Here is a 23,030-nt window from a genome sequence, read left to right as displayed (position 1 = left end):
CACATATCAAGTATAATTCATTTGTCAATAAAGAAACAGAACAACATAAACAAGATTAAAGGTGAATTTGACTGATACCATTATTATCATTTCTTTCATTTTTAATTATAATCACATTGATGTCATTATCATGAATTATTTTGGGCCACAATGACTGTGTAGAAACTGTGTATGCTTTCAGCTACTACCAATACAAAGTTAGGTTTAATATGCAGCTTTCATAAAACCATTGTGTCATATTTTGGAAATCAACAGCTGACATAATTTCACATTGGACATAGTTTACTCTTATTAAAAGAAGAGTTCTTTCTTGCAGCTTTGATAAAAGCATTGAAGCATGAATAATATTGGCTGTAGGATTGAAAATGTTCAACATCTTATAAACTCTCTCCTTTAATAATTCAATTCAATTTATTTTTAAAATGGGACAATGCGAGTTCATGGACGAAAACAATCGTAAGCACGCCGGATTGTAGCCACAGGCTAATTTACATCCGCTGTCCCATACATAGATGTTCCCTGGTACAAAAAAAAAAAAAATTACAATAAATAAAAACAAAAGCATGTTATAAAATAGCAGCAGTCAGTTTACAGTACAATAGATAAATAATACAGATTCAGATAGTACAAAAGTGCAACCGTGTCATGATAAAGTGCTTACAATCATCAAAGTGCGTAGAAGGTCCTGGGAGTAATATCTAGTTGAGCTGTGTTACAATGATAGGTCTAAGGGTATAATTTAATCACTTTCACTGCTATGAATAACTAAAGGTTATATAATAATAATGTAAGTAATAATACTATTAAATATATATGCATACACATTCACATATATACACACACACACACACACACACACACACACACACACACACACACACACACACACACGCATATATATATATATATATATATATATATATATACATACGCATATATATACATACATATATATATACATATACATCCATACACACATATACATATCGACCTATAACTAGTGATGGCATTATTCATATTGCTATTTTGTCTATGTTAGTTATTATAATAATAGTAATAATAATAATAATAGTACTGGTACTGGTAGTACTGGTAGCAATAACATATGTCATTTGTTATCCAGCAACGACTGCCAACACTTCATCCAGAGATGACCATAACTTACATCTGCACATACACAAACACACAAACACACAAACACACACACAGTCTATGTGTGAAATGGATTCAGGACATTCAAACCAGGTCAAGAAACAGTGACAGTGAACTGAGGATGTGAGCACCCCGGGGCGTCTGGCGCTGAATGACTTTGGGAATGAATGTGTCAGCTGCGTTTGCTCAATAAGCACAGGAGGCTGGGAGCTGTCAGAATGCGTCGGAACTCTGGCTTCATACGAGCTGTCAGAGCCGCCGCGGCACAAACACAGAGGGTCTTCATATCCGCGGCAACAAGGCCCTCACTGCATCATGGGATTACGCCAATAACTAGGAGAATATGACACAGCATATCCTGGTTTAAAGGGATAGTTCACCCAAAATTGAAATTTCACTCATTCTACTCACCCTCATGTGGACTAAGGGCTGGGAGAAGTTTCAGAGTCCTCCGTGGCTTCTCTGAGTTACAGGGGGTCTCGGCGTAGCAGTGCATGTCCATATAACGGTTGCAAATGGATACCAACTGTCTTCGTAACAAAAAGACACACCAAAAAACATCCAAATACCTCCATGCTGCTCGTATGTAATGTCCGTCTTGTATTGAAGCCCCGGAATGCGGAATTGTCTATAAGTAAGTAAGTCTATATTTCAAGCTCCGCTTCCCGGTTCGTAAAATTTGGACGAACCAGGGTCTGTCCTCTTCCCAGTTTGTCCAAATTTGACGAACCGGGAAGAGGAGCTTCGAGAAGCTTCCGCTACAAACAAGCTTGAAATATAGACTTATTTAATTTTTTTCGGGAAAATTTTGCATTTCGGGGCTTCAATACAAGACGGACATTACATACGAGCAGCATGGAGGTATTTGGATGTTTTTTGGTGTGTCTTTTTGTTACAAAGACAGTTGGTATCCATTTGCAACCGTCATATGGACATGCACTGCTATGCCGAGACCCCCTGGATAACTCTGAAACTTCTCCCAGCCCTTAGTCGACATGAGGGTGAGTAGATAATGAGTGAAATTTCAATTTTGCGTGAACTATCCCTTTAACCAGAGCCGGGCTTCTTGCAATCTTATACCGCCTTAGCAATATTGTTAACTTGATTCACTGTAGACTTTTCAGAGTGGACTTGCATTTAGATTAATTGCGCTCACATTGACTACGACAGGGGTGAAGGACCGTCCTGAACCTCGATGCAGGGAGGGAGTTACTTCCACTGGGGGATGCATTGATCTCAAGTCAGGGCCCTGCATTCCAGCCTTATTCCAATCTCTCAGGAGACCGTGCTGCTTTAATACATCAACTGCAGTATTTCCATATCCTGACCTCATTACAGACACCATCACGTTCAGCCTGTCGGCTACATGTACTGTACAGCTCTGGAAAAAAAATAAGAGACCACGTTCACAAATGTTTCTTAAAAGCATCTCTACATGTATGACAATCATTATTTTCTTTTCTTTTTTAAATACCAACACAAACCCAACTCATTCTACTTAATGAGACATGATGAGGTCATCACCTGAACCACATCTGATTTTATATAAAAACCACTGCTGGGATTAAACATTGACATTATCCCACAAAAACTGATTTATAAACTCTTCCTGAGTTCAAATATTCTTGCTGTGTTGTTTAGGAATAAATATTAACATGTTTTCTCTGCATTATTATTATTATTCAAGGTCTGAAAAGACTTGATTTGTTTGTTATTTAGACTAGTTTAGTCATTTTCAGCCAATAAAAGCTCTAAATGACAATATATATTTTTTCATTTTTGGGAGAAATGTTGTCAGTAGTTGATAGAATAAAACAAAAAAAAATAATTTTACTCAAACACATACCTATAAATAGTAAAACCAGAGAAACTGATCATTTTGGGAGTGGTCTCTTCATTTTTTTCCAGAGCTGTATCATGAAGGCTCCTACAGGATTTGTGTAGTTTGAAAATGTACAGTGATGTGTCATTACCTGATGGATTATGAGCCAATGGGTCCTGGGTTAGAGACAGAAAATGAATAAATAAATAAATAACACCCGGGAAACAAGAATAAGCGACACCGCAGCATCTTGTTGTAGTTTTGCATCTCTTTGTAATCACTTTTGTCTCTGTAGGTGTTCTAGTTGTTTATCCACATTGTTCCTCTTGTGTTCTGTAATCGTTTTGCATCCCTTTGTGGTCATTTTGTTGTTGTTCTTTCTGGTGGTTTTGCTCATCTTTATAGCCTGTGTTTCTGTTTAGTGTCTCTTCGTGGTCTTATTGTGTTATCTTTGTGGTTGTTTTGTCGCTTTCCATTTGATTTAAATGACATACTTCTGCGTGTGCAGTTCCTTCAGTGGATGTTTGTCATCAAGAAGATGCAGCGCCCGTCCTCCATCCGGTCCTTTACTGTGCTTTGTTTAAATATAACTACATTTAAGCACATTTTAAAGCAATGGAGAGAAAAACAATAAAGTGTAAATTTAGGTCAAGAAAAAAAAAAACTGGCATGAATTAATGAGTTGGAACCAGCAGGAGGTGACATGAGTTCACCACATCAGACACTTCACACTTTGTCTGCATAATGCCGTAACATAGGATAACCCATCCATAAATAAAGCAGCATTATCCAGAATGACTAACACTAAAACATGACTCATCACGACTGAATAAACACTGCTAATAGCAGAAACACTGAATCATGTAAAGTAGATTAATAATCATATCAGAACCAGCTCAGATAGCGACGTGCCACCGGTTGAATTGTTGCATCACTATCTGCACCACGTACTGTTTGATGTTTTCTGTTCACATTAAGCAATTTCCACAGCTACGCCAGCCGGTCGAGTGTTTGCATTGTGGAAGGAGACGTAGCAGCATTTAAAGGCAACTCTGTCTGTGATGATTCACCCAGTGTGTTTATCAGTCGGATCCCACAATAGAGATTCTGTTTCTGTTCATCAACTCCGATCCGTGTGGGGGATTAATAAACCAGAACAGCACTGACTGACATTGGGGTGTGCTATTTTTTGAACGTCTCATTTTGACTAGTTCTCAACAAAAGCAGGTTGTTTTCCATTGTTGTCTATACCAGTGGTTTTCAAAGTGGGGCCGACAGGGGGTGCTCAGCAAATTGGAGGGAAGATGAGAACAAATGCAAATAACAAAATAAAATCGAATTATTATATTTTGAGTATTATTATAAAATATAATAATATAACATGTTGAAACCTTATTTGCCATGCTCATCTTTGTAAGTGACTGCCAGACAAAATATCATTCATGTAATCATGACCATTAGTTTGCACCTAAAATCAAGCCCCAAAACTTGATTGGTTTGCAAAGGGGGTCCAGCCAGAGGCTAATGCTACAGTATTTGGGCCTTGGCATGGACAAGTTTGGCTGTTGTGTTTTTTTTTCTGGCAGTGTAGATGCTTTCTAATAATGCTGGGTTTTAAAAATGCCGCTTATGTTGGTGCTTTCTGTTGGTGTCACATCCTGCTCTGAGTATACCTAGTGTTGTAGTCAAGACCACCTAACCCAAGACCAAGTTAAGACCAAGACCAAGACAAGATCAAAACTTTGAGGGGGTCGAGACCAAGTCAAGACCAAGGTCAAGGTCTTGGTCAATGAATGTAGTCTTAAAACGGTTGATTCCAAGACAAGACCTTGGTCATGGTCAAACCAAGACCTTGAAAATGTGGTCAAAGATTAGCCTTGGTCTAACAACACTAAGTATACCCAATCAGCACCGAGTAAACCTCGAGCCCCACCCAGGATTTTTTCAGGGCCGCTCGGAGTACACTGAGGCAGGGACGCTTTTAGCCCCATAAGTTGCTGGAGATTGTCCTTTGGGGGCGTTTCCTGCTGGAGGCATGGACTAAGGGCCCCTGCCTCAGAAAATTCCCAGCCACAAGTTGACTTGGCAGTTTGAGGAACATCTCAGGAAGGGAAGGTCGTAGGGAGATGAGAGATCAGCGTGGTCCAATTATGGCAGACGGATCACACTTCCAAGTCTGTAGGCCTTCCGTTGCAGAGCTACAGACGAGAAAGCCTCACTCATTCAGAATGTGATCGCTGAAAAGTGAAAATTTGACTGTTTTGGGCAAAAGCTTCACTCAAGAACATGTTTAGGAGCACGTTTCAAGCCATTTGGAGTCGATTGGTACCCATATTGAAGTACCTTATTTTTGGTCCCATATGTACAAGTGGAGTTGGCACTTTGACATTTTCAGCCACAAGTTGAGTTGGCCCTTTGAAGAGTAACTCGGGAAGGGAAGGTCGTAGAGAGATAAGACAGACCCATTCAGAGTCTATGTGATTGGTGAAAAGTGAAACTTTGACTAAGTGTTTTGGGCAAAAGCCTCACTCCAGAACATCAAGTCAGGAGATCATTATCAAGAGAGAGAACATGTTTAAGAACACGTAGTTCCTGCAGTGGAAACACAGCTCAATTTACCCATAAAGCTGTTTGCTGATCTGGTCCACCATTGTCTGAATACACAAGGAAAGTAGTCAAGGTTAAAACAAACCACTGTCGACCCGGGAGGAGATGAGATAAGATACGAATTGCGACACGTTGTACTTCCAACGATTCACAGCGGCCTCCTCCTAAGAGGTTCTTTTTGTCGCACTGTAACAACACTGTTACTCCGACCGCCTCCTCTGACAAAGAAGAGACATCGCTCATTGAAAAGCTTTTTTTGAAAAGACGACTGATGCGGTCGTGGATTATCCCGACAGGACACGTACAGCTGCTGTTGGACACATCGGAATGATGAGAGGCCCCCGCAGTCTGACTGAATAGGGCAGAAAAAGGCCATTTCTCAGATGGAGGAGCATCAGTCACACAATGAGCAATTCTACAGGGCTCTCCATTACCGAGGAAAGAGATGAACTGATGGCAAATATATGATTTACAGCGCACGCTAAACAACATAGCACCGCTGGAAATTAACTGGCGGCACGGTGACTAAAAAGAATGGACCGCCGCATGATTTATCTGGTATCACTGGGAATTTATAGCATATTCAATATTATATTACAAATTCACAATATAGGGGAAGATATAGAGCCTGCGGGAGGGTTCTGGGGGGAGTATTTGATAAAAGCTGCAGGTCGTCTCGCACCGGGTTTGACAATCAATGTCCCGTGTCCCGTCATTTCAGTCATCCAGCAGGAATCCCCACGCTGTTAGATGACAGACAGCAGGACGACCTCGGGCTTCTCTCCGCGCGCATATGGGGGAGCTCGGATGCAGAACAACAGCGAGTCAACATTTGAATATCCCCTCTGATTAAACACAGCCTGCAGGAGTTGTTGGCACATTAGCTATGCTGCTGGTCACCTGTCCCCCAACAAATAACGTCTGAGAGGAGCGGGAGTGCTGCATGGAACCAGGTAAAAACACGTCAGATGTGTGATAAAGCAACAATATAGGATTTTTATTATGTATAACTTATAATTCAGAGTGCCTCGGTGCCTGCTTTTCCCGTTACTATTGTAAGCTAACTTTCTTTTTCGCCAGAGTCAACAAAAAAGTCTGTTGAATTGGATGGAAATCTTCAAACTCCACCCACTGCATGAGTCACACTTTAGAGAGGAGTTATATTCCCTTTACACTTTAAACATAACTTATTTTGTAAACCCGAAATCATAACCCATATCTGGGGATTTGACCTGAACTCAGGTTGTTTGCTTTACCTCCACTCTCACAGTGTAATGACTTATTCTCAGAAACACAGAAAAGGGCTTGTTTGGCATTTGGCCTGCACTAAACAACATCGGCTTCCTTTAATGAAAAACAAAAGTTATACACAATCTCCATTTGTTTTGAGTGCATCTGAAGGCACCTAAAGGTTTTTTCAATAAGTGTATACAATCATAATAGCAATTCTGGTGGGACATTCTGTCTTATTTTTTAATCAAAAATGTTACTGGATGTATACAAAAGCTAATAACTGGATTTGGTATTTTGGAAAATGAGTTGTACAAGTCTCTGTACAATACATCATATCAACATCTCACACCTGGAGGTGCTCATCACAATATGAAGTTGCAGATAAAAAGTCAATTGATTTCAGACGGTCGATCATGGCATCCTCTCACTTTCAAACTGCTTCTTGTACTGTAGGCTAGTCTTCTACAACTGTCAGGATATTTAAGATTCTCTTCATTATCTTTTTATTACTCACAGTAGATTCACACATAAAAAGTTAATTTTGAACAGTTTTATTTTATTATTTTTTGACTGATCTGGATCGTGCTGCATTAGCTGCCTGTCTGAATATGTAAAATATATATTACCGGGCTTAGCTGAAGATCTATGTGTATATGAGATCAAATGGGGAAATTATATAACCAAATGGAATAAGTTTGTGACGTGTTCTGATGTTAAAGAGATATCATTTTTAATGCAAATTGCTTCTGAAGGTTTCAAAGAGTTAAATGTTCACTAGTTGGATCAATTACAAAAAAAGTTTGAATTCTGAAAAAGAAGCTCAAGTTAGTTACGCTCAATTTTGCGCAGGACCCCCTACTGTTTTATTAGAGAGAATATCTTTAACTTGACAGAAATCTCATGTTTTTTCAGCCAGAGTCAAATCATAAAAAATCAGGTGGTGTCCTGATTAAGTGTCTCTGGCCACAACAAAGGAAGTAAAACGACAGAGTCTGAGGTTGTCTCTGTCAGCAGGACTTACGGCCGACTTTCTATCGATATAAAATTAAATTATAATTGCACTTATGATTAATTCACCTGCAACTTCGGAGCTAATTAACAAGTGGGGCTCTTGGAGGCGATGATGCTGAATGCAACGCTGGCTGATTACTAATGGACCCTCTATCTCCGACGCATAATAAACCATTCATTATTCATGTTTACATAAGACTAATGGCACACATCGAACATCAAGTGATGTTTCACGCTGTTTAACAGTTAAGTGCTCCTACGGTAAATAATGTGAGTGGAGGCCCGTCTCTCTCATCCTTCAGGAGATTTTTTTAATTTTTTAATTTATTTATCTTTTTATTAATATAGGGATAGCAGGCCACTGTGTGTGGTGAGCACTCAGGCTTACACATGTATGCACTCTGGCAGGTGAGCTTCGAGGGCAGCCTCCATCATGTGTGTATTATTAATGTGACAGCAATATTTCATTGTCTTATAACATTTATCGTCAATACCAGTAAATCCAAACATCCCTATTCATGACAAATGTGTGTGAATAAATGAACTGCATTAATTTACCTGACCTGAGCTGCAGTGAGGTGGTTGAGGTTGTCGGATGCTGCTGGTCATTTGGTGAGTGTGAAAAGTGACAGTGGAGTGGACACCTAAATTCCCACTGCAAGACTTTTTCAGGATTAGAGACCATGATCTAACCCTGACTGTGTGCTGCAGTGCCGTGTGCTCACAGTAGCTTCATGCTGCTTTACAGCCCTTATTTCTTTAGTCCTGAGTTTAGGCTCACAGGCTACACACACACTTCCCTACTGTGTTGCTGCAGGTTGTTAGGATCATACAGAGACGAAGCAGAGCAGGAGACACTCTGCAGGTCTGACACTATTAACTCACTGTCTCTGCATATTATTTTTTTGGTTTGTTTGTTTTGGGATGTAAAAATATGATGTATTTTTTTAAATTACAGGCTAAATTCTCAGAAAGAATAAAGTTTGCTCACCTTTGACAGGTAAGTAAGTTTTTTTTTTTTGGCAAGATGGATCTATCTTACAAAGCAGACATTAAATAACTGTGGCATAAAAGATCCAGCTGAGGTAATTTGTGTGCCCCCACTTCTGAAACTAAACCTCAAACTGTACCAGGGTCTTAAGGTAATGGATATTTGTTGAGAACAGTGTTGCATGTGGTCAGTACGTCCACGATCAACATTCAAACTGCTTTCCAGATATCACTTAACAACATTTTCTCAGTGCGCTCCAAGAAAATGGAATCCTGTTGGGATTACCCCCAACTTGTATTTGCTGTTGTATATTAGTTTGTAAGTGTAACTTAAAGGAGACAATGTTGGTGTACAGTAGGGAGGGTATGAAGGAAAAAAGAGCAGAACTGTACCTGTGGAAAAGGACTGATTTGACCAGCGTCACCACATCTCGACTTGCATTGTAACCCGCACATACGATGGCCACGTGGATGGTCTGTGGAGAAATACGAGAGACAGATTAGCAGGGATATAATGAGATACAAAAGAAAAACAGGTTAGACTAATTATTTTGGTTTTATTTTTTACCAAAGAGGGGTTTTTATACTGCCGTCTACTGGGGCAGTATGATGTCTGACCTGAACACAAGGGGACTGGTTAAAAGGGCTGGGACTGTGATTGGCACAAGTCTGGACCATAGACTGTAAAAAGAATGGACGTAGCGTCCGTGACGTCACCCATTGGTTTTGGGGAGTCTGTTTTGTGCCGCTACTACGGGGGTTTGAGCCGCGCCATGTTGGATTCTACTTGCCATATTTGGAGCGGTGCGGCCGTTGGCCGGCCGAGAGCCCGCCCACTGGCCTCGTAGCAGCGGTCGCCGGACCTGTCACTCAACGGTTCTGCGACCTAATTGGCCAGAACTTTAAACCTAATAATAGTAAAACGGTAGAGTTTAAAAAAAATTCACCCCCCTCAGAGTGTGTGCGGGGGTAGAAACTATCGGTTGAGACCAAAAAAATGAAATGTACCAGGCTGTAAATATGTTTTTTTAAGCTGTAAAATCGGCTATTTTAACATGGGGCTCAGTTGGAGTTGCTCCCTTCTGGAGCCAGCCCCCAGCGACAGCCGAGGGGATTACAGTTTTTTGAACGGGGAAGTGAGCTTCACTCCTCAGACCGACAACTGCCCCCTTGGTCTGGACCCATCCATCCATCCATCCATCCATCCATCCATCCATCCATCCATCCATCCATCCATCCATCCATCCATCCATCCATCCATCCACCAATCCAGACATCCATCCATCCATCCATCAATCCACCAATCCACCAATCCAGACATCCATCCATCCATCCATCCATCCACCAATCCAGACATCCATCCATCCATGCAATCATCCACCAATCCATCCATCCATCCATCCATCCAGACATCCATCCAGACATCCATCCATCAATCCACCAATCCAGACATCCATCCATCCATGTATCCAATCAATGCATTCATCCATCATTCCATCTATTAATCCAGACATCAATCCATCCACCCATCCTTCCATCCATCCATCCATCATCTTACATCAGACAACAAAAGAAGAATTATGATCAACCATAGGAGTATCAAGTTAAGTATTGCCTTCCAGCCACACACACTCCAGTCCTGTTTATCCCTGGTATGAAACATACAGTATTTGGGGATCGGTGAGTCACTATCGTGAGAAAATTGGATGTTAAAAAACCTCCCTTAGGATTTTCTTTGTAGTGGTTCCATTCGAGGGGTTTCAAGGAAAAACGCCGGTTCTTACTTTCATTATTTTTCAACATAACAATTATCTGAACGATTTACTTGAAAGTGAAACAAAAACCAGCCACTGGAACATTTGGAATGGAATCTGCAACTATATAAAAGTATAATTTGTAGTGTAACAAATTATTTGCTTTGTTAAATTGCTTTGCATGAAGTACCATATCTGCTCATTTCTACAACACCCCTCTGAGGCAATATATGTTGCATCACTCCAAACTTTTTTAGTTTTTTTGTTTTTATGGTTTGGTTCCCTCCTCAGTTTCACCTTGTATGACTGATGGACATGTTTCAACTCCACATGTATCTTCTGAGAGCTTCTACAGTAATCTCCCTGCAGGGGGTCTGGACTAGGGCAGTGGGGGCCAACCATCCAAATGAACAAGGGTCGTCCTCAAGCACCACTGGAAGGATGCTCCAGTCTGACTGCCACACCCCCCACCCCCCTACCCAACTCCCCCCAGCACCTGAAGGAGTTCACTCCCCCGCAGTCCACTGCCTTCTGAACAATACATGGCTAAGAACTGTGTGAGTGACAGCTGATGTGGGAGAAAAGTAGACGGTGCTGATAAGAAACCATCTGAGGGCATATTCCTTTTCAGAGCACTACACTCAAATCATACACACCTGCCAATGAGAATGTGTGTGTGTGTGTGTGTGTGTGTGTGGAGGAGATTCAGCCCTGGAGCTCATGTTTTCCTTGTTGCATTCTTCATCTCAGCTCTAAAGAGATGTGAAAATGTATTATGTAGGTGTTCCCAAGTCGTCTTTATTCAAATGTTCATAATACATTCATCAAAAGTGAGTGGAACTTCTTCTGTTGCCAGGCCAACTCACTGACTCACCCACTCTGGGTGCTCTCTGTCCTCTTGTCAGTAAATTACACACTGTGCACTTTTAATCAAATAAAATCCCATCTATGATTTACTTAAATGCCTCCATCCTGCCCTCCTTCTATCCCTTTATTGTACCAGCACCATTACTGGTAAAACCATTTATGCTTATTTAAAAGTGCACAGATTTAGCATTGAACCCTCCAGCGCCGGCCGACTGACGGACCGTTATATAAAATAAGAAAAGGATTGAAATGGATGCAGCAGATCGTTATTCTCTGTTCTCTTCTTCTTTCAAACCTGGTGGGGATTTTTTTTTCTTTTTCAAACATACATTCTTCAGAAATAACCAGTGCTGACTCAAGTGGCCTCACTTGAGGACATTTATCAGACTTCACACAGCTCCCTCTTGAGACACAAGAGGCTTTATACAACTTGTTTTCATGTATGCTGTAGCCTAGTGCTGGGACGTCCAACACCTGGAGACTCACTTTGTTAAAGTGATACGCCAACATTTTTTTTTCGTGTCTTGCCTCACTCTCAAGTCCATGACCAGCAGATAGACACCATCCTTTCGACTGTGCGTGCAGTAACAAGGGAGATAGAGCCGTATCGCCCGTAATTAGCTTAGCTCAAACACTGGAAGTGTATGGGTAGTGTTAGCCTGCCTCCTACCCGAGCCAAAATCAACAGTCAGAAGCTGATTTCATTTTAGCTCTAAACTCCGTAAATATATCACTTTATCGACATTTCAAACATTTTTAGGTGAGAAAGTAGCCGTTTAGATCAGCAGTGTGTCGTTAATTTGTCTAAATACCAGCTGTTTACAATTTTGTTCGGACGAATTCGGCGCTACTCAAGCTAGCTGATGTGACCAACGCACTTCTGGTTACTTTCACAAAATAAAACACCCGTTGCCCTTTACAAACAGAAATGCTTTTACTTTGAAATAGGAAGCTAACCTACCCTCGATGTAGCTAGCTTGAACCAAAATAAACCGTCTTTGCTTGAACCCTCCGTTTTGACCGATCTCGTCCTGTTACCGCCATTTGACCGCTCAAGATGCCTTACCGGAGAGTTATGTCAGCTCTGAGACGAAGATCGGTCCGTTTAGAGTTGCTGAAGAGTGTCTGACTTTAGGTGGAGGCAGGCTAACACTACTGATACACTTCCAGCCTTCCAGCGTTTGAGCTAAGCTAATTACAGGCGATACAGGCTCTACCTCTTTACTGCACGCACAGTCGAAAGGATGGTGTCTATCTGCTTGTCATGGACTTGGGAGTGAGGCAAGACACGTAAAAAAAAAAAAATGTTGGTGTATCCCTTTAAATAAGTGGACTTCACTTTTCTATCAACTGGAAAACAAGCATTGTCCTCCACTCATGTCCTGCTTTAGGATTTCCTGGTGGTTCAAAGTAGAGAGAACCTAAATACCTAAAAAGCACCTGTCATCTGAGGAATTTATTACATTTATTTACTTTTAAATCAACTTTATTTAGGTTCTAGGTTTATTAAGCCTTAGGAAAAACAGGCAGTGGTGCTGCATCACAGAGCAAACGCGTTGTATTGAATGAGTGAGACAGCTGTCATCAAGTTACTACACCGACAATGAGCTGAGGTGCATCCGACAGTCTGACTCAGCTCAGCAGGTGATGGGCTTATCACACTCAATTTTCACTTATTAATCAAAGAAACGTATTGTGACTCAAGTCTGAACATGTTGCCAGAAAAACTAAATCAGTCTCAGTCAGCTGCTCATGGGAGAGATAAAACCTGGCACTGCCATGGAAGACACCATGGAGAAGATAACTTAAAAAACACAAGCTGGTCTTCTGCATGTCCAAGTTTTAAATTTGGATAGACAGCCTGTGGTTTGAACTACTGAACCTCAATTTCACTTACGTAAAAGACAGATTATGTGTTCTTCTATACTTTTCTTATTGTCACTAATAATAATTCCTAGCTCCTAACCCTCTGGTATTATGACTGAGCTGAAATTATTCCCTTCAACAGCTGGACACTGTAGCTTTTCATCAATCTAATCTGAAGCACAGAAATAAAGCATTTTTGGGGGACTATTTTATAGCGGATTACTTTGCATTTGGAACTCAACAGAGCGATTGGGTATGTCTACCTGCAGGACAGTGTGAATTGAATTGAGTTAAAGGGATAGTTCAACATTTTGGCAAATTGGCCCATTGCCATCCCTATAGTTTTGGGAGTAGATTTGTTACCTTTAATTGCTATTTTTAGAACGGCGGAGCAGAGCTGTGAGCTGCTCAGAGCTACGCTACGGAGACTCATGAAATGTCTTGGTTTCCCTCATCAAACTCATCAAATACACAATCCAACAACTCCAAAACGCTTGAGTGGACAAGTTGTGACCTGCACATTCACCATACTATGAGATAATAGAACGTTATGAGACAGAGTTGATTTTGAGGCTGCTTGCCAAAAAACTGCCCCCAACGGGAACGCACATCAGCGGTTTTGCATGAATTTACCTCGGAAACAACTCTGTCTGGTAACGTTCCGTTATTATCTCATAGCGTGGTGAATGTGCAGGTCACAACATGTCCATAAGAGCGTTTTGGAGTTGTTGGATTGTGTATTTAAAGAGTTTGATGAGGAAAACCAAGACATCCCATTAGCCTCCGTAGCGTAGCTCTGAGCAGCTCACGGCTCTGCTCCGCCGTTCTAAAAATAGCTTGCGAATGAACCTACTCCTAAAACTATAGGGATTATGGCAATGGGCCAATTTGCCAAAATTTTGAACTATGTGATTGTATATGTGATTTTAATATCAATTACAAAAAAAAGGATTAGATTAAAAGCTCAAGATCAGGCTCTGATAAACTCACAGTATTTGTCTATAGGATGCACTCATGGTTGGTATGGTGCCAAGCATGGGATTTGTTGACAACAGGGAAAACAGAATATCATCATTAACCTGTAATTGCCTGCTAAAGCCTGGCCATTAAACTGGCTGGGGCTGATATTAGCCTGCTGAAACTCTGCCAGTGCTTGCATGTATGTTGGCAAATAAGCAACAGCAACAGTCACTTACATCTGTGTCTGCGGTCATTTAGTGGATTCAAAAAGCCATGGAAACCTCCTTCCTCTTGTACTGTGTTCCCACAGAGGAGTACTTTGAGTGATGTGTTGCCAAATGATCACGTTTTGTAGTTTTAATCTCATGACAGAAACGCTGTCTTTAGATGTCTCACCTCGCATTTATCCACCGCTGGCTGCTGCACGCAGTCCGAGCTGTTCCCCAGCGTGGCGGCTTTCTGGCCCTCGTTGTCGCCCGTGCCCTCCTCCGAATGGGTCCGGCTCTGGTTGCCGCGGTGCCTGCTGTTGGGGAGGCGCGCCGACGGGCTCCTGGGGGGCCGGCTGAGCTCCCGGCGCAGCGCCCGGTTCTCCTCCTCCACCGCCCGGACCCGCAGCTCCAGGGCCTGCCGCTCCCCCGCTCCGCCCACCGGCGCTGACGACTGGACCTCCAGCGGAGACAGCGGGAGGGGCTTCACTGTGGAGCAGAGCAGGGAGAAATGGATTTAACACGAGGATCGACTACAGCTTGATGAAGCTGATGTTCACTCAAGTTTCGCACTATTAAATATGTTTTCCTCTCTATTGTTTCTGCAATGGATTGATTAACACATAAGAAAGTAATATGGTCTATAAATTCTTCTATTGGGTCATTTTATGCTGCAGCATCAATCTGATATGTCTGTAACTGACAGTATGATTCAGATTTTTTAACAACATTAAAGGGATAGTTCACCCAAAATTGAAATTTCTCCAATTACTCATTATCTACTCACCCTCATGTGGACTAAGGGCTGGGAGAAGTTTCAGAGTCCTCCGTGGCTTCTCTGAGTTACAGGGGGTCTCGGCGTAGCAGTGCATGTCCATATAATGGTTGCAAATGGATACCAACTGTCTTCGTAACAAAAAGACACACCAAAAAACATCCAAATACCTCCATGCTGCTCGTATGTAATGTCCGTCTTGTATTGAAGCCCCGAAATGCGAAATTGTCCCGAAAAAAATTAAATAAGTCTATATTTCAAGCTTGTTTGTAGCAGAAGCTCCTCTTCCTGGTTCGTCAAATTTGGACAAACCAGGGTCTGTCCTCTTCCCAGTTCGTCCAAATTTGAATTTGACAAATATAGACCTATTTAATTTTTTTCGGGACAATTACGCATTTTGGGGCTTCAATACAAGACGGACATTACATACGAGCAGCATGGATGTATTTGGATGTTTTTTGGTTTGTCTTTTTGTTACGAAGACAGTTGGTATCCATTTGCAACCATTATATGGACATGCACTGCTACGCCGAGACCCCCTGTAACTCAGAGAAGCCACGGAGGACTCTGAAACTTCTCCCAGCCCTTAGTCGACATGAGGGTGAGTAGATAATGAGTGACATTTCAATTTTGGGTGAACTATCCCTTTAAATCAAATTTATACCAACAAACAAGCAAATACATGTTTATTTCAAATACTGGGTTATTGTGCCTGCATTAAAAAAAAAGAAAAGACTTAATTTGATGGTTATAAATAATACAGTATGTAAAGTCTGACAAAGGTCTGTGTATATCCATGAAAATATTTCACATTATTGAGCCAAGTTGAGTCAGCTTAACACAATTCTACCCCACCACTCCGCTCTCTCTGTCTTATGAGCAAAGAGTAGTGTAGCACACAAATGTACCAGCGGCAGCTTCATGTTTTTCATCATAGTCAGTCACTTTCATCAGTTCAAATGATGACAAAATGCTGTCAGCAGCATTTTTAATTGATCTATGATAATGGGCCACATCTTAAAGCATGATCTTATCAGAAAATTAAGTTATTTATCTGTTGGCATCAAATCACTCAGTGGTTTTTGTGTCTGTGTAACCTCGGAGGCCAAATTGCTTTACCCCAAAAATGACTAAATCCCTTGGACGGCATTTTTATATATGGGAGAGGTGCTACTGTGTAGGCAAATTATTATATTTGAAAGTTCAGTTGCATAGATAGACTGACTGGAACTCCACTGTCTTCACATGAAGTTATACTCTACAGACGGAAACCACAGGTCTCTAAACTGCAGGTTAAATTTGAGCATGAAAAGAATCCCAGCGGGTGTTGGCAGCACATTCTTTGTTTAGACTCTCTCTAATGCAGCCGCTGTCTTCTTTGGAAACTAGTTCTTCTTGTGCTTTCATCAAAAACAAATAAAACTGTATTAAATCTATGGTAAAATTCCCTTAAATAGAGAGATGTGAGAAAAATCAGAGAGTGGGGGTCTGGGGGGTGGTTTACATTTAAGGAGTTGCATCAAAGGGTTGATCGCGAGACGAGGGAGCACGGAGATATCTTTTGGATCGATACTGTCAGAGCAGGGCGGCCGTGCGCCGTGGAACTCTGTATCTAATCCAAGTCAGTAGCAATTTCCTCTCCTCTTCGCCGACTGATTCAAATATGAACAAGCAGCTCTGAGGCCTGCGGAGAGGCAGAGATGGATGTTCTGAGATGAAGACGAAGCTCCGCAGCCTCCACCGCTACATCTTAGGAACCTCGGCTCCCAAAGGGGAGGGTGGTGGTGGTGGGTGGGAAGGAAGAGGCCTTGGTTGAAGATCATTAAAGACTACAATGGGTTCTCCAGTGAAGATCTCAGTGGGGGAAACAGACGGCATTGGAGACCTCTTCTTGTTACAGTATGGCAGGAGAGCAGAGGCATTAGAGCTCACATTACACGTATTGATCAGTGTTGGAGGAAAACATGGGTTTCCAGTATGACACCATCTGTCAACTGACAACAACCAATTACCCAACTGGGAGAGTCTTGGTCGACTTTTCGACATGAACCCGTGTGAATATCCCTACAGACCTAACAGACCTACAGAGAAAATGCCAATAAACTTCATTAGTCTAGTACGAAGAGGGGGGTATCATGCACCCCCCGGAAATATACTTCTAACCAGTGTTTCTAGATTGGAAAAAATGTGTAGAAAATGATGAGCTATGTTAAAAAGTTGTCAGAATGTCCCATGTATCATTTTTATGCAAATTAGTGCCGCCATTATCGAAAAAACCTAATTTCACTATATCTCAGCCAATATTGCAGATATCTGAACAAATAAGGTGTCTAGACCCATGTTTTGGGGGTCAGAGATCACAATAAAACTATTCATAAAGTGATCACATGTTGGTGGCATGCTAGTAAGCAAACCTAACCCTTTTACCAATTACAAGACGCCAATATTGGAGATACCAAATAAGGTGTCTAGACAGAGGTTGTTGTGTGTTTAACCAAGGTTTATTTGGATCAAACATCATAATAGAACTCTTCTTGATGTGACCACTCTTCTCTTTCCCATGCCAGATAAACAGTCAGGTAAATGGTTCTCTACTATTCATCACTCATCATCGTTTTCACTGAAATCTTCAAAGTTAAACTCATCATCTCCTTCCTCTTTCTCCTCCTCTTCCTGTTCATGCTCCCCAGTGTCAAGGAGATCAACCAGTGAAGTTGGTAGGATAGGACCACAGGACCACACCGGTTTCAACACTCCTTCATCAGTCTTCATCCATCCCTGCCCCTCATCATAGGGTTTTGGTTTTTCCAGAATAGGTTCATCAGCTCGCTAGTACAAGGCGACACGGTAGTTCACACGTCGGGCATGTGGCTTCAGAGCAGAGTGGCATGGAGGAAGGTGAGCCAGGTCAACCTTAGACTTGCAAGTGAGTTTCTTGTCCTCCCCCACCATGTTGCGTAGCAACTTGGCACGGACAACATCCACTGAAGACTCACAACTCTGTCCAGACATCAGACAGGTGAATTGCTCCAACTGCCTCAGCATCTCAGGCTTGACACTCTAGCAGTCACTGAGTTGTCTGAATACGTGAAATCGGGGATTCTTCTTCAAGGGCCCCACCTTCCTTCTCCCTTTGATGGCACTGGTACAGTCTTCTCCACTGAACACATAGAACCCAAGAAGAGTGGTGCGGTTGTCTTCTCCCAGGGATTCTGCAATACTACTACTGCCTGGCTTCCGGTGCATCTGTCCCCACTGATGTTGAGATGGATGTGTTACAGTACAAGCAGAAGCTGTGGGCAAGGCTGCTAAAGCTGACTTCATCAGACCCCTACAGTGTGAAGATCCAGGAAGCTTCTCAACATCTCTGAGCTTGCAGAATCCCTGGGAGAAGACCACCGCACCACTCTTCTTGGGTTCTATGTGTTCAGTGGAGACTGTACCAGTGCCATGTATATATTTTTGGCTTTTTCATGCCTTTATTTGACAGTACAGTTGAGAGAGACAGGAAATAGGGAGGCAGAGAGGGGGGGAATGACACGCAGGAAAGGGCCGTCCGATGTGGGATTCAAACCAGGGCCACCTGCACGAGGACTATAGCCTCAATATATGGGGCGCCTGCTTAACCCACTGCGCCACTCGACGACCCGGTCGTCCCCCCGAAGGTGGGGCCCTTGAAGAAGAATCCCCAATTTCACGTATTCAGACAACTCAGTGACTGCTAGAGTGTCAAGCCTGAGATGCTGAGGCAGTTGGAGCAATTCACCTGTCTGATGTCTGGACAGAGTTGTGAGTCTTCAGTGGATGTTGTCCGTGCCAAGTTGCTACGCAACATGGTGGGGGAGGACAAGAAACTCACTTGCAAGTCTAAGGTTGACCTGGCTCGCCTTCCTCCATGCCACTCTGCTCTGAAGCCACATGCCCGACGTGTGAACTACCGTGTCGCCTTGTACTAGCGAGCTGATGAACCTATTCTGGAAAAACCAAAACCCTATGATGAGGGGCAGGGATGGATGAAGACTGATGAAGGAGTGTTGAAACTGGTGTGGTCCTGTGGTCCTATCCTACCAACTTCACTGGTTGATCCCCATGACACTGGGGAGCATGAACAGGAAGAGGAGGAGAAAGAGGAAGGAGAGGATGAGTTTAACTCTGAAGATTTCAGTGAAGACGATGATGAGTGATGAATAGTGGAGAACCATTTACCTGACTGTTTATCTGGCATGGGAAAGAGAAGAGTGGTCACATCAAGAAGAGTTCTATTATGATGTTTGATCCAAATAAACCTTGGTTAAACACACAACAACCTCTGTCTAGACACCTTATTTGGTATCTCCAATATTGGCGTCTTGTAATTGGTAAAAGGGTTAGGTTTGCTTACTAGCATGCCACCAACATGTGATCACTTTATGAATAGTTTTATTGTGATCTCTGACCCCCAAAACATGGGTCTAGACACCTTATTTGTTCAGATATCTGCAATATTGGCTGAGATATAGTGAAATTAGGTTTTTTCGATAATGGCGGCACTAATTTGCATAAAAATGATACATGGGACATTCTGACAACTTTTTAACATAGCTCATCATTTTCTACACATTTTTTCCAATCTAGAAACACTGGTTAGAAGTATATTTCCGGGGGGTGCATGATACCCCCCTCTTCGTACTAGACTATATACACTACCTGTCAAAAGTTTGGACACACCTTCTCATTCAGTGCTTTTTCTTCATTTTCATTAGGCTACTTTCTGTATTATAGATTCAAACTGAAGACATTAAAACTATGAAGGAACACATGGAATTATGTAGTAAGCAAAAAAGTGTTAAACAGAATGCGTTTTAGATTTTTAGACGGAGCCATCTTTTGCTTTGATAACAGCTTTTTGCACACTCATGAGGTCGTCACCTGGAGCAGTTTTCCAACAGTCTTGAAGGAGTTCCCAGCGGTGCTGAGCTCTTGTTGGCTGTTTTGCCTTCACTCAGCCCAACTCATCCCAAACCATCTCAGTTGGGTCAGGTGACAGATAAGACTTTACTATATAATTACACATGTGTTATTTCATAGTTTTAATGCCTTAAGGGGAACTATCCAGTTGCTTTTCTGCTGTTTTGGTTATGCTCCTCTCGCCCATGTGCATTTGTTTACAACAAAGCCAGCGAAAAATCAATAAATGGAGCAGTGGATAACGTTACCTAACATATAAGATGTTACGGCGCGTGTGTTTGTACCGCCGGTTACGGAGCGCGTTTGTGTCACGGTGTGCAGAGACGAGAGCTGGGACACCGGAGCGGCGACCGAGTAACTACATTGATGTTGCAAGGTTGGTTTTCAGCTGTGAGACGCCAGATGGAAGACAGAGAGTCCCCTTTCTCACTATAACAAGTCTCAAGTCATGTATAGTTAACGATCACAATTACTCCGGAGCTTTTTAATGAAGGTAAAAATGTAGCACAGCCATGGGAGAAATCCTGCTTCGTTCCTCTTTAAGTATGAATCTACAATGTAGAAAGTCATAAAAGTAAAGAAAGACCATTTGTTCTGACTCCTGTCAGTGTTTGAGTAATGTTATTGGCCCCCTGGTGGCGTGTCAGGGTTTTACACCGAAAAAGATCTGACTAGAGAAGTGACCTGCATAACACACACAGACTGTGCTACACCGCAGTGTTGTTGTCTGAACCTTGGAGTAGATCCATCAGTAAGTACGGCTGATCGTAGCTCATTTAAGTTAAGTTTAAGGTTGTTAAAGGTGCATTGAAGTTGAAAATCCTTTTTATCTGTTAGTTGGTAAACAATGCTTACGATGCTAATGCTAACAGGATCGTATGCTAACGCTAACAGGTTCGTAGCTAGTAGCATAGCAACTCGGTTCATTGTCAAGCCTCATTCATGTTGTATTTCACGTTTATGTGTGAACCACTGCCATTTACTGTGTTTATGGTGTTATTTACCTGTGGGAATACTGTACTGTAAAAAAGATGTGTTTGCATTAGTTAATATTGTGTCGATCTGATTGACCTGATCTGTAGCCTGAAAAGGAAAAAGAAAGTGTGACCAGTGTTGTTGCATATATTTAATTTCAATTGTAACATTCTGTATATTTCATTGTGTTGCAGTTTTACAATAAGAAAATAAGAAAGTCTCAGAAGATTTCAGTAAACAGCCTCAACCTGGAATCAAGCCTACGAGTCTTCAATTGTTAGCTATCTGTCTACAATACATCTCACGTGTTATCCAGGACAGAATAGTAAAATGATGACCACTCAGCGGGAAAAGGCAGTTTAACAACTGTGAACAGCACGCACCACATTGCAAGATGAGCGACCACGAGGAACGTCAGACTCAGCTGGAGACGAGGTCTCGAGTCTCGGCGTCACACAAGTCTTCCAGAGCTTCATCTCGGTCATCAGTCAGCGCTGCTGCGACGAGGGCCAGAGCTAAGGCCGAAGCAGCAAAAATTAAAGTATCCTTTGCAGAGAAGGAGGCAGCCATGATGAAAGAAAAGGCTTCAATAGAGGCAAATCTTCACGTGTTAAAACAAGAGAAAGAAGCTACTGCAGCATCAAAAGAGGCAGCAATATTCGAGGAAGCAGTAGCGGCAGCTAAATATGAGGAAAAAGACAGTCTTGGTGAGTTACAGGATTTAGCTCTTGAAGATCCAATACAACGCACCAAAGACTACATAGACACTCAGCAATTTGATACACACGCTCCACCAGAACTTAAAGATGCTATGCTGCTGCCACCAATCCTGTGTCATGAAACAGTGAAAATCCAACCCTCTAGCTACAAGGCACAAGATTCACTGTATGAGTCCTTTAAAGAGGAAACTGAACACAGACCTGTTACCAGTGAACGCTATGATCCTCCCCCTGCCCCAAAGGTATTTTTGCCAAGGCATAAATATTCACCTGTTATTCCTGACACTCAAAGGAAATACACAGCAGCTACTCCTCCAGCCTCTCACCCTGCCCAGTATAACAAATACTCACCTTCAACACCTCAAACCCCTGACTTAGCCCACTATCTTATGAGAAGAGAGATGGTGAGCTCTGGGCTCCTTGCCTTTGATGATTTCCCAGAAAATTACTGGGCATGGAAAACGTCTTTCCTTGCAGCCACAAGGGAGCTAAACCTATCCGAGCAGGAAGAGCTCAACCTGTTGGTAAAGTGGCTCGGGCCCGAGTCATCAGCTCAAGCCAAGCGGATAAGGTCAGTACATGTAAATAATCCACGAGCAGGTGTTGTAATGGTGTGGGAGCGTTTGGAGGAAACATATGGAAGCCCAGAGGTGATTGAAAGTGCGCTAATGAAAAAATTAGATGCTTTCCCAACTATTACTAACAAAGACACACACAAGCTCAGAGAGTTAGGTGACTTGTTGAAAGAGCTAGAAGCAGCAAAGGCTGAGGGATTCTTGCCTGGACTCATGTATCTGGACACAGCTAGAGGCGTGAATCCAATAGTCGAAAAACTTCCTTTCTCAATGAGGGAACGCTGGATTGGACAGGGATCCAAATATAAGGAGGATTACCAAGTCCCCTTCCCACCGTTCAGCTTTTTTGTTGACTTTGTATGTTCCCAGGCTAAGACTCGCAATGACCCCAGTTTTGCCTTTAACTTTTCCCCCACCCCCAATCAAACCAAGTTTGAAAAAGCACCAAGATACTTCCCAAAATCAGCCGTGACAGTTAGGAAAACTGATGTCACTGCGGCAGTGCACCTCATGCTGGCACAGCTGTGAAGAAAAATGAACCGGATAAACAATGTCCTATACACAACAAACC

General features: G+C 42.2%; 1 protein-coding gene across 1 annotated transcript in view; it reads right to left on the bottom strand.

The window, feature by feature from the left end:
* The window catches only part of large1 (LARGE xylosyl- and glucuronyltransferase 1), a 158,827-nt gene that overhangs the window by 77,635 nt on the left and 58,162 nt on the right, over positions 1-23,030 (bottom strand). Inside the window, exons 3-4 of the mRNA XM_083999601.1 lie at positions 14,659-14,957; positions 9,209-9,291 (exon numbers count right to left, since the gene is read on the bottom strand). Of these exons, the coding sequence (XP_083855727.1) occupies positions 9,209-9,291; positions 14,659-14,957 (382 nt within the window). The remainder of the gene's footprint in view (positions 1-9,208; positions 9,292-14,658; positions 14,958-23,030) is intronic.

Source organism: Trachurus trachurus (genome assembly GCF_905171665.1).
Source record: "Trachurus trachurus genome assembly, chromosome: 23".
NCBI classification, from domain to species: domain Eukaryota; kingdom Metazoa; phylum Chordata; class Actinopteri; order Carangiformes; family Carangidae; genus Trachurus; species Trachurus trachurus.
Note: the sequence above shows the minus strand (reverse complement) of the source record. Positions and strands in the feature narration are given on the sequence as shown.